The following is a 13,358-nucleotide window of genomic DNA, read 5'->3' as shown; positions in this document are numbered from 1 at the left end:
CAAGGACAAACATGGTTACCCCGCACTTCTTTATTGAATGGCTGTGCAATTACTAATGATGTATTTATTTCACATAACTTGACATGTTATTAAACCTCAAGGGACACAGTTATATACCCATCTTTGCCTTGCCTTCTTTCATTTATCACATTAAATTTGCATATTCTACACATCAGATCACTGTGCCTTTTTTTTTGCCTATTCCCCCTTTTCTGAAGATAAGAACTAATTAGGGATGCAGCAAGTTCAGTTCCATGCAAGGAAAATAAACTCATGAATCAAGTCAGCTTGAAAGCAATCTGTTCTGTATGTATCCCCACAGTCCACAAGAGAAAAATCTGTAGAGATTCCAGTTTGTTTTAAAATCAGTTTTAGAGCTCACAAACCATGCTACCCTGAAAGCACCTGGGATGGAAATCATATTTTTCTTTTGCTGAGGTAGGGACAGAATGCTTCCCCACACAACCCTACCTTACCTTAAAAATTGTGAAGTGCTCTGATACTATTGTAAGGGGGGGAGGCATAAGGGTGGTAGAGAGAGATGGAAACATAGATTTTTTTCCTCTATCCCTCTCCCATATATATATATATATATATATATATATATATATATATATATATATATATATATATATATATATATATATATATATATACACACACACATACACACACACACACACACACACCTCAAATGACAAAGTGAAGTAATGTTATGCTCCACACAGATTCTCATCACCTACTTCTAATCCAAAAAGATGGTATCAGACACAAAGGCAAAAATGAATGGAAAGGTTAAACCAGAGAAAAATGGGAGGTCCTCTAAGTTCTAAGAGGTTAGAGAGGATAATAAAAAACCTGACTTTTTAGTATCTTAAAAAGTAAGAAAGGGTTAGGACTTTGTACAGAAAACCGAATGCATACCAACTGTGAGATCAGGGAGTCTAGCAGATGTGCAATTTACAAAACTGGAACAATTAAGTTTTTTTTAGCATAAAGATAAGTGATTCTATACATTTATACACAGGACTCCTCACCGCTCTATACATCTGCGCATCTAACATCATCTTACTGGAATAATATGATCAAATATCTTTTTCAAGTTGTTCTGTGTTCACAAGCTAAAGTGAAATTGAGGTAAGTCAAATACTTCACTGTATCATGGAATTATATATGTGGTACATACACATCATAATAAAAGGTTATGACTCCAAAATTATTCACAACATGGAATTCCTGGTCGGATAATTTGGTACATACTAGAAATGTTCTCTATCCTTGTTTTCAAATCATGCTCCAAGAGGAGCCGAGTATTGTTGTTACATCCACGAGGCAGGTAGTGAAACCTCAAATGAAACCAGGTAGGCATAACCACTGTTCCTTCATTCAGGATAAATGTAAGAAATAATAAAACACTATTATGGAATCAGACAGATGAAAAAATAGGAGCCACTGCCAAAAAACCTCAAGCAAATGGTTAGGTTTGAATAGAAACTGAACTACAGATCCTAGGGTTTTCCTTAGAGGCTAATACAGAAAACTCAGGGTACGGTTAGACTATGGGGTCCAGGGATTTTGCGTATCTTTTTCCGATAGATCCTTGCAGTCTAGCCCTCAGGGGCCACGGAATTAATTCTTGGAGTCACACATAGGAGAAAAAAAAAGCAGAAATACACAGAAGGAGCAAACATACCCCAATCAGGGTACTTCTACATAGCAGGACAAAAGTCTAATTAAAGATACGCAACATCAGCTACTTCTATTGCCTAGCTGAAGTTGAAATAGCTTAATTCGACTTTTGGCACTATCTACACAGCAGGAAGTTGAAGGAAGAACACTTTTCCTTCAATTTCCCTTACTCCTCATGAAATGAGAGTTACAGGAGTTGGAGTAAGAAGTCCTTCAGCTCGTTATTATTTCAAAATAAAGGCTTGTCCTGTAGGTGCGCATTTTGTTATATAACAAAATAACGTAAGGTATTCCGAAATAATGCTGCTGTGTAGACATGCCCTCACAGTCAGAGAAGCCCTGATAGAGTGAATCTTAGGAAGAAAGTGAAGAAAAAACGTTTGGGTAAAATGGAATAATGAGGATGCTTGCAGAAATCAAAATTGGTCCAAAAGAATTAAAACAAGAGCTAAAACAAAAGCTTATTGTTTCACTAATGAGATTAAAGCAGCATCTGAAAATTTCCCAGAAAGGTTTGGGGGATGATTTACAGATGGAGCTATAAAGCTCCTGGCTGGGAATGGCAAGATGGATTGATGAAGTGACAAGCAGCCTGAATGCTATTAATCAGAAAATGTTCCTTGGAGGAGACCAAGCATGTTTGGTCGACTTGTTACTTGCTAATAAAGATAAGAGGCAGCCAGGGTTTAGGCAGCTGAAAAATCATCTTAAGGAAGAAATGAAAGGGTCAGAGAGCACAATGGAAGTCAGCTGCCTGGATGTGGAATTGAGCCAATCAGAAGACTTGGCAAGACTGGACATTTGCAACAATTTTAAAATCCTGTTTGTAACCCATAGTGAGCCAGAGTGGGGAGATTAAGTGTCCCAACTCAAACGATGGAAAATTCCACTATTGCTGAGGAAAGAATTTCTAGGAAGTTTATTGGCTCAGTTCAGCATCATGGCTCAAATGAATGGCTGGGAGTTTCTAGCAGCCAGTATAAATGGCCCAACTCTCTTGGCGTTGAACAACCTAGCTTCAGAAAAGCGCTTCAGAAAACATTATGTAGATCGGGGGGGGGGGGGGGGGGGGAGAAGAGGCAGAAAAAGAAATGGTGGAGTTACAATATTATAGTATTAGAAGCTGGGGCACAAGCATGGTAATCAGCACAGTGAGAGATAGCAAAATTATATGGACAAATGCAGCCACAATGGAAAGTAAAATCACTTCAGAATACTCCAGTAAAGGCTTTCTGGTTGCAGCTAGAGAGCTTCATAGAATCATAGAATCATAGAATAATAGGACTGGAAGGGACCTCGAGAGGTCATCGAGTCCAGCCCCCCGCCCTCAAGGCAGGATCAAGCTCCGTCTACACCATCCCTGACAGATGTCTATCTAACCTGTTCTTAAATATCTCCAGAGAGGGAGATTCCACCACCTCCCTTGGCAATTTATTCCAATATTTGACCACCCTGACAGTTAGGAATTTTTTCCTAATGTCCAATCTAAACCTCCCCTGCTGCACTTTAAGCCCATTACTCCTTGGAATTTAAAGATGATTATATTGTATAGGTACAGGAAAAGGGGAAAATCAGCAGGTGAAGGATACATGGATGGGCTTGATGCACCAAATAACCTCAAAACTTTTTTTTGTCAGTGTATGTCATGGTTTTAAAACTATTGGACAGTTTGGGGTTGACAAAATTTTAAATTAAGGCAACATTTCTGATGGAAGACAGGCAGGATATAGAAAACTGGTACAGAAAGTGTGATGCTAAAGCAGGGAGAGCCCTAGGCAGCAGTATCTCATGGGGTACCAATGGAACATATCGCTGCTGATGACTTTGGACCCACCTCAGACAGAATTTGAAGATCATTATTTCACAGAAGGGCCTGAAGCTTATGCAGTAAGGGACAAAAAGGCTGTGCCAATAGCAGAGGTCCTGGTTTATGAATATTTGGGGTCCCAGGTGAGTTACCCAGAAATCAATGGAGAAACTTTTAATCCAAAGTTTTTCCACAGTTTTGAGAGATTTAAGACACACAGAAGGACACAGAGAAGGAGCAAAGAATTCCCAGTCCTACCCAGAAAAGCCCTAGTAGGTTGACTCTGAGGAACAAAACAATGAGCTTTTGGATAAAGTGCTGGTTGAAAGAGGTTGAGTTACTTGTGCCCCTTACAGTGCTCCTGTCCACCGCCAGACCTCTTTCTTCCTGGGCAATGTGGTCCAGGAACATCCATGATCCAGCCAGAACAGGGAGTCCCATTTAAGTGAGGATTAGTTTGAGTCAGAAAGGGACAACAATAAATCTATCAGGGCGAGGAAGCAAATTTAGCCACCAGCATATCCAGGTGTGATCATGTCCAAATTTTTGCTGACATTTCCTATAAAGTTTGTTTTTTAAATGCCATATTTAAATGTAAGAAGAGGCATATGTATTCACCATAGCATATATACTCGTACTTGCATGTATGAATACTTGAAATATGCACACAAACATTTTTTCTAAAAAATGAGGCTTTTCATATATTTGCCTGAAAGAATCAGGAAAAGTTAGCTCTATAGACAAAATTACTTCTGGGTACCTTTTAAACTGGACAGCAATAGAGACAGCTTCTTATTACAACAAGGAGCTGCGTCCCTCTTGGAAGTGACTACGTAATAAAGTCTTTGTCCGCATGCTGCTATCCTGGCCATATCACTCCCCACAGCATTGCCACACACAAGTATCTGACTCAAGGGAATAAAACAAGGGACACACGGAGTGTTCTTATGTATCCTCCAACACAATGACACAGGGAAGAGTACCTCACTGGCACAGATTCAGGGAATAACTTAGAAGTCACATCTCCCTGGGTGGCCTAACTAAGGAGTATAAGCATAAGAGGCTCAAATAATTGAGTCTAAGGATAACAGCATCCAAAAAACCTGGCAATTAATGGGTGTTCCCATCACTGATAAGTGATAGAATGTCTCAACTCAGCAACTCCAGGGTTTCTGGAGTTGGGTTTTTTTTCCAATTAAATAATCTCTGCCTGAGATTCAGTCCCATCCCTCTCAACCAACTTTCTTTTGTAACCAAAATCAGTTTTGAAAAATTTTGACCTCGATCTTCATTTGTCCACAAATACAGAAATAGAAATGCAAAAGAAAATGTTAACATACTTTGTAAAATAAATACATTGAATATAAAATATTTTGTAATGAAGATGAACTCCATGTTTATGGGTGGACCTGGATAGAAAAATGATGTGATGACTTTCAGTTGAATACAGGCTCCTACGACGCTTCTGAAAATGTTATCTATAGTCCCTCTAACTTAGCTAAGAATTTCCTACATTTGTAAGGTAAAACAGTAGAGCAGTGAATAAAAACATTTTCTGCTCCTGATAATAAGCACCAATAGTTGTAATGCTGTTTAAGCAGAAACAGTTTGATGTTTAGTGTGTTTCTGGCATAGACTTGTTCTTACAAATAAAGGTCTAATTTTCTCTTTGTCACTTATACACATGTGTGATTAACAATTTACCTAGCCAAGTGTCTGCTCAAGTCATGATTTTCCATGTGTTCTCCCAATCAAGCTCATGCAAAGTAAGTCCACTTTCCCATCTAGTTAACTACAAGCTTAGGCCCTGATTTTGCAAAGACTTACGTACTTTGTTTTACACACAGTGGCACGATTCAGGATATTTTCCTTGTCCAGAAGATCACTTAAGGGTGTGGTCAAGTATTTTTCTGAACTGGACCTATTAGGAGTAGATTTAAGTGGTTCTACTCAAGAGATCTTAAGTTAAAAGTGCATACAAGTCTATGCAGGAAAAGGGCCTTAATCTGAATTAGGTTCTCAGGCAAGTCAAGTCTCAGAAACCAGTTTCAAGTAGACATCTAAATATGGAGTTAGGAGCATACATTAGGCATTCATGGTTGAATATTTTGGCCTATACAGATAATGTATTTTCTTTAACATAATTTGTATATTTACATCACTTGGTTAATTACATGTAATATCTTTAAAAGGCATGTAGCCATCTCAGGATAGCTTCTCAACTGAATTACAAAGGCTGCCTAAAATATAATTGGTTTATACCTCTTAAATTTCTAAAAGTGCAGGAAGGTTTTCAATTTAAGACATAAAACCAGCTTCATGCCTGAACTTTCAAAAAGACAGTTATAATTGAGAAAGATTTACCTGCCAGAAGTCAGCAACAGTAGCAGGAAGAGGGCCCTGAGTAGCAATATATGCAGGGTTCCTAGGATCATGGTCCATCTGGAGTGATAAGAGAGAGAATGGACTAGTATTACTAAAAGTAATGATGGTGAGCAAAACATTTTATTTCTGTTCATGAGGTCAGGAGAGCTTCCTTTCCACAAAAGAGTGAGGTTACCAGATCAATATTAGTGTTCGATGTACTAAATATGCAATATAAGATTATATAAAAGAATTTGCTGTCAAAAGCATTTACTTGAGATCCATAGCCTTGGTTTCACAGCAACCCAGAAGTAATCTTAAAACATTTTTCTTCAGAGAGTTAGGAAAGCTGGACACAGCTAAATAACTGCTCCATATTCATTGTGCTACTCAAGAGCTCATATAACAAGCAAAAATGGAGAACAAATTCAGTTTCTGGCTTTCTCTGGCTAATTGATTTGTCTAAATGCATGCTCAGTAGATGAATTTCTGCTTTTTGACTTAATTATAACATTTAATTCAAAGACTGACTGAGCAAGGGGGGAAAAACCTAAGAAACAGAGCCATCAGAGTAAATAGGATTAGCGAGTTACAATGAATGTTTTCAAACTGATGGTTGGTTTTCTTGGTCCTAAATCACAGTCTCCATTCTCCTGGTAAAGATAAGATTGTCTGAGATATTGTTCAAAATACTTATTCTAAACCTTAAGAGACCAAGACAAAACTTTGAATGTACAGAAAAAAAGGGCCAAATTCTGCTCTGATTCTCCCACTGAAATCAGTGAGAATAACTTTTAGCCAGTGCCAAGTTACTGAGAACAGAATTAGACTCAAAGATTTCACTTTATAGTTTTCTGTACTAAAAGTGAAGTTAAGATCTTAATAGAAATGAATGTAAGTTATAGTTTCGTTAACAGATAGCTACTGAATTTATTCATAGCCTATCAACATTTTCAGTGATAGTGGATGTCAGCATAAAAGAAAGTATCTCATAATTATGTGCAATAGAAAAGAGGGAAGGAGCATAAAAGAACAGATGTAAGGTATTCTAATGGAACAACATGATGAATGTTGCAAAAAAGTAGAAAAAACCATTTATGCTTTTAATTTTCTGATTCAGAATTAAAACTGGACCTAATATTAAAATTCACTATTACAACACAATGCAAGTAAAATTATATTGCTAAATCCATTTTGAATAAAAGCCTACTTTTAAAATACAACACACTGTTAGGAGAAAACTTGATAAAAATAAAGTGTTTCTAATTCCTTGTTTATATTATATTCTTTCTTGAGCAACTAATTCATTGAGATGTTTACTTTTTCAGCAAAGTTATGCAGACCAACTCTCCCCATCTCAATAGAAATATAATTATCCAAAAAAGTGGGAATCATATATAGTTTTATCATAAAATTATATTGCACACATATTTGTATATAATGTAATCATGTATATTATTTTCAAAAAATAAAGTTCTAAATTAAGCATCTAAAAAGGGCCAAATTCAGCAAAACATGTGAGTAAGTCCCATTGACTTTATTTACTTTGCTGAACTGGGCCCAAATCGTTTTGTTTTCAAAAGTAATCTGCCCAAAAGGTCCCATTGACTGCAATGGAAATTGCAGTGCGCTTAGCACTTTTGAAAGCAGGCCACTTATTTAGATATCTAACTATGTATTTAGGAGCCTGACTTTAGGCTTCTCTCTCTAAATCTCAGCAAAAGTATATAAGTTGTATTATTAAAGCTCACAATTTGGTTGATCTTTTTTGAACTAATTATAAGCATGCATGCGTGTATACACTAGAAAACAACGACAGTGATGATGTAAGTAGCACGGTCTTGGAAGAAATACTTCTAAACATTCATCTATCTGATAAATCAGGAATAGGCTACTCTTGGCATTTCAGCATTAATCGGCTGTTGTCACAAAGGTGCTGTTTGGAACGTGGCAAACATCATAATGAGCACAGAGTGGTGAAATGTATCGTCAATTTAACAATAACTAAATTATAATTACAAGTACTACATTCTGTGCACACTTTGTTATACAGAAAATAATTATAAGCAGGAACACTTTGTATGCGCAGAGCAAATAGAAGATGGCAAAAAGCCCTATCATGCTATTAAATGATCTTTAATTGAACAAAATAGAGCAAAGACTAAACTAATTAAGCATAATGCCTGTTTTTGTTAACATTTTTATATTTACAGCTTCAAAGGCTACTTATTTTAGGAAGGTCCCTCACTTTTATCATATTTGATATGATGTGATCTGGGACAACTGATGAATCAGTTTTTTAATTAATGTACTTTTAAAAGTCTATCAAGTGTACTCTTTTCCTATAATTAATAATAATAGGAAATTATAAATAAAATCATTAATATTTTAATCAACTGACCAATGAGCAAAATAGATCATTTTATATTCCCCCTTAATCACTATCCTACCTCCAGGATCCCCTATCCTATTTCTTCCCCAAAATTAGACACAGACACAGATACAGACAAAAGCCATCCAGAGCAGAGAACATCAGGTTCCAAACTATCAGTTTATGAAAACAAAAATCAACATGTCTGCTTTGCTCAAGTTTTGTCCTGAAACAACCCTTAGAAATCATGTTACATATGTAATTGTTCAATGAGAACAAGATTTCTCTCTGCTCACCCTACAAGCCCCAGATTCATATGGTTTACATAAGCAGTAAATGGATCAGCCACTTTTAGAAAGAAAGTAGTATAATTATAAATGTTCTACTATAATGGAATTTTCATTTTCCACCGCAGCATAGGAATGGCAGAAAAGATTGTATGATAATGTACCAGTCTATTTTTCCATTATTTCATTTGTGGGAAGAAAAAAGAAAGGCTTGAGGGCCACTACAAACCAAAGCATAATTAACTGCATTGATTTTGATCACTATCACTGATAAAAGTTAAAACGAAAGAAAAACTGCAAAAAGAACCTCCGAGGAATTATCTATCCTATGCAGACTTATTATCAGAAAAGGAGTTCAGAAGGAGATCAAATCAAATAACTCATAAACCTAAGATGAGTTAATACCATGTCTTGTCTCTTTTTAGTGTGTTTTAAAATGAAATTTGATATACGATATCTTAAATAGAACAGCACAAAGGATATGATGTCATGATTAGTAGTGCCAACTTTAACTACAATATTTTCAAGCTATGATACTACATAATTATGTTTCCATCTTTACATTGGTACAAAATTATAACGACTGCTTTACTTTTTCTATTTGTTTTTCTTACTATAATACTATCCAACTTGTCCATGATAAGACTTTACACAAATCTCATTGATTTCTACTCACAGTAAAATTCTTTGTTTCCTTAGGTGTTTTAGACATAAGTTCGGCTGTTACATATTTCACTGATAGTGCTAATGAAATACAGCAACATCAGTATATTTCAGTTGTAATCAGCCAACTCGGATGTATTTGGATTTAAGAAGTTGTTTGTGGTACCTGCTAACTATTGTCCAAAAAAAGCAAAGTAAAATAAAGGCATAAATGTATACCTGCAAGATTAGCCATTTTGAAATCTTATGCAATTTACAAATATGTTACATTTATATATACACACACATACTTAAGCCCTCCCTAGAATCATTGCTATGCACAGACAGACGGAGATGGATATACTGGGTCAGATGTTGCATCACTTAAGCCATTTTTACATGTATTTAAGTCCACTGAATCCAATAGAGTTACTCTTAATTTGTACTGGTGTAAGATTAGAAATAGCATATTCCATCTTGTATGCAAGATTGATACATCTATCATTTTTACAGTTTTTATCATTATAGTAGTAAGGAAAGTAGGTTAAACACTGACCAGTATCTTTAAAGTATGTACAAAACAAGGCTTTTTAGAATGCAATGTTCAGATCTGATTTTTTGCAAAATTAAGAATTTACTTCCACATATTTTTCATTAAGTACAGGGACTATAAATATTCTTGTGTTAATATTGAAATGTCTTCCTTAACAGTAAAGACTAACAGCACAGATAGTACTATTTAGTCATCACTTCCATCTCTACATTAAAATAAAAAAAAAAGATGGGTTAGTAATTGGTCCCTATCTTTATACTTGAATTAACATTTAAAACAATTTTAAAATCCTTCTTTTGAAAACCATTATGGAATGAAAGTAGAAGATCTGGTTGCGAATGTGATTATGAATTACAGTGTCTAATCTCCATGATAAAATTTGTATGCTGTGTTTGAACAAACTGTCATGTTAATGACATTCCTCAGTCTGGTGTCTTCAATAATAAGCAAGCTGAGTTTTTAATGTAGTTGATGGGGTTTTTTTCTCCTCACAGAAACCCTATGAGGAAAAACAGAATTCCCATTTACTTTCATGACCTCTGATTTAAAAGCAAAGATTGCACATTATTTACTACTGGATGATTTCCCTGAAATTTAATGAGGACTAAGTACAAATATGACAGATGTAATTATCACAGTTTTATTCTGCACAGTCAGGGTCTCCTTGTGCTGTAATTGCAAGCTTTTCATTCAGCTGCCAGTAGCAGAGTTATTATCTTAGTACTTTACGTTATTTCAGGGGATAGGGAAACCGACGCCCATCTCACTTTTATTCCATGGAATTTCATAAGAATCCCATCTGCTCCGTTTGCACTAGAATAAAATTAAAGGGATAAGGAAAGAACACTGATCAAATCACTCTGCTGACTTTCCTCATATATGTTCAACCACGCTAAGGCTGTGAGTCTAACCCCCGTTTTCCTAACATACTGGGAGGAATGGACATCTTGAAGGGGTAGCTTTTTAAAAAGAAGAGAACATGTGGGGCAGGTGGCCAGCTCATTGTCTAGTGTGGAGAATTTTTTTTTCAGCCTGTATTGCTGCACTCATTTAGACTTAAATCAAGGTTGAGTGAGCCCCAGCTGGAGATTCGACCACTGACCCAAAAGCTGGGTACACACAGCTACAAGTACACCACCAGAAGCCTCCTTTTCTGAGTCCTGAATATAATTGCTTGATTTTACACTGCACCCCCATGAGATGGTTTACACACGTAAGGGGGAAATCCTCCTCTCATTCAGTTCAGACTGTTCTGATCCTGTGTTTTTAATGCTCACTTTACAGTACACTACAATATTCACTTCCCGTCCAAGCACTCCAAAGCACAAATGCATCAAAAACATCATTGTATAATGTAATAATTACTGATGTTATTTAAACTGAAAGGCAGAATTCTAAATAAGTATGTGGTATGACTATTGCAAGGAAAAGTAAAGGAGGAATCACTGGTATTTCAAATCTACTGTACATCCAAAGAAAGAACAAACCAAATTTGTAGCTAATAAAACTAACAGAAAAGATCTCAGGCAAAAGCAACAGCCACAGGCATTATAGACATTAGGCTCTGCCTTCAATGGTTGTTTCAACTGGGTAAGGACTACAGTTCAAGTGATCCTAGGGTGCGTATACACGGCACTCTTAGCTCAAAATAAGTTACACAATTTGAGCTATGCAAATTGCATAACTTATTTTGAGTGTATTACAGAATAGGTTATTTCGTAATTTGGCACTGTCTACACAGCGCCAAATTTCAAAATAAACTGCTATTGTGAAATGTCCCTTAATCCTGGAGGAACGAGGTTTACAGGGACGTCAGAATAGCGCACTTGTTATTTCGAAAGACATTTCAAAATAACGGGCGCACTGTCAAACATGGAATAGCTATTTCAGTATCCTGAAATAGCGCTGCAGTGTAGCTGTACCCCAAGGGACTAGTTCTAAATGGGCAGGGGAGAGGAAGGATTGGGAAGACTCTTGATTTCCTACGAACTAGAATAGCTCTGTCTTTCCAGTTTTTATTTCCATTATCTGATAGATTTCTTAATCTGATATCAATTTAACTAAAACAAAACATTCTTGGCTCCACTTAGAGAGCTTCTGACTACTAGTTTTCCACCGTGGGCAGGTCACTACTCCTCAGCAACCTCCCACTGTGTCACCTTGGGGAATTACATTTGGTTTGCAAGCGGTTAAAATGGTTTGCAAGTGGTTAAAATGGATCCCAATGAACTCTTAGGAAACAGCTCTAATCTTGCAACAGTGTTCCTCCTTCATGTAACATAGATGGTGCATGTCAGCTCTTTACAGCTTTCCAATAAACCTGAACCAGAGTGTTTTCTTCTGTCTAATCACCTACAAGTTTCTCTTTGCAGTTTTCCCTGAGAGCTTGATCCTACAAGATCCTTCAGCTCTTGTCAGAGCTATCCACTACAGGTGACAAATGATTAAAAAAATCAATCACGATTGACCACGGAGTTAAACAATAATAGAATACCGTTTATTTAAATATTTTGGATATTTTCTACATTTTCAAATACTTCAGAATAATAGAATCATAGAATACTAGAACTGGAAAGGACCTCAATAGATAATTGAATCCAGTCCCCTGCTCTCACAGCAGGACCAAGCAAGGTCTACTCTAGATCATCCCTGATAAATGTCTATCTAATCTGCTCTTGACTATCTCCAGTGATGGAGACTCCGCAGCCTCCCTAGGCAATTTATTCTAGTGTTTAACCATCCTGACAGTTAGGAAGCTTTCCTACTCTCCAACCTAAACATCCCTTGCTGCAGTTTAAGCCCATTGCTTCTTGTCCTATCAGCAGAGGCCAAAGAGATCATTTTTTTCTCCCTTCTCCTATCTTTTGATATTTGAAAACTGTTATCATGCCCCCTTGCAGTCTTCTATTTTCTAAATTAAACATGCCCAATTCCTTCAGTCTTGCACTGGACACAATACTCCAACTGAGGCCTAATCAGCACAGAGTAGTGCGGAAGGATGACTTATGTCTTGCTCACAACACTCCTGCTAATGCATTCCAGAATCATGTTTGCTTTTTTTGCAACAGTGTCACACTGTTGACTCATATAGATCCCTTTCTGCAATACTCCTTCCTAGACAGTCACTTCCCATTCTGTATGTGTGAAATGGATTGTTCCTTCCTAAGCGGTGTATTTTGCATTTGTCCTTATTAAACTTCATCCTATTTACCTCAGACCATTTCTCTAGTTTGTTCAGATCATTTTGAATTATGAGCCTATCTTCCAAAGCACTTGCAACCCTGCCCAGCTTGGTATCATCTGCAAACTTAATAAGCATATTTTCTATGCCAATACCTAAAATGTTGATTAAGATATTGAACAGAACCAGTCCCAAAACAGACCCTTGCAGAACTTCACTTGTTGTGCCCTTCTAGCATGACTCTGAACCATTAATAACTAATCTCTGAGAATAGTTATCCAGCCAGCTATGCACCCACCTTACAGTAGCCCCCTCTACATTGTATTTCCCTACTTTATTGATAAAAAGGTCATGTGACACCATATCAAATGCTTTACTAAAGTCTAGGTATACCACGTCCATCACTTCTCCCTTATCCACAAGACTTGTTATCTTATCAAAGAAAGCTATCAGCTTGGTTTGTC

General features: G+C 36.6%; 1 protein-coding gene across 1 annotated transcript in view; it reads right to left on the bottom strand.

Annotated features, from left to right (window-relative positions):
- Positions 1-13,358, bottom strand: part of PTPRN2 (protein tyrosine phosphatase receptor type N2) — a 944,343-nt gene that overhangs the window by 53,448 nt on the left and 877,537 nt on the right. Inside the window, exon 17 of the mRNA XM_075922745.2 lies at positions 5,861-5,938. Coding sequence (XP_075778860.2) covers positions 5,861-5,938 — 78 coding nt within the window. The remainder of the gene's footprint in view (positions 1-5,860; positions 5,939-13,358) is intronic.

The sequence above is a fragment of the Pelodiscus sinensis genome, chromosome 2 (assembly GCF_052426305.1).
Source record: "Pelodiscus sinensis isolate ZL-2025 chromosome 2, ASM5242630v1, whole genome shotgun sequence".
Classification (NCBI taxonomy): Eukaryota; Metazoa; Chordata; order Testudines; family Trionychidae; genus Pelodiscus; species Pelodiscus sinensis.
The sequence above is the reverse complement of the archived record's forward strand: the minus strand, read 5'-3'. Positions and strand labels throughout refer to the sequence as shown.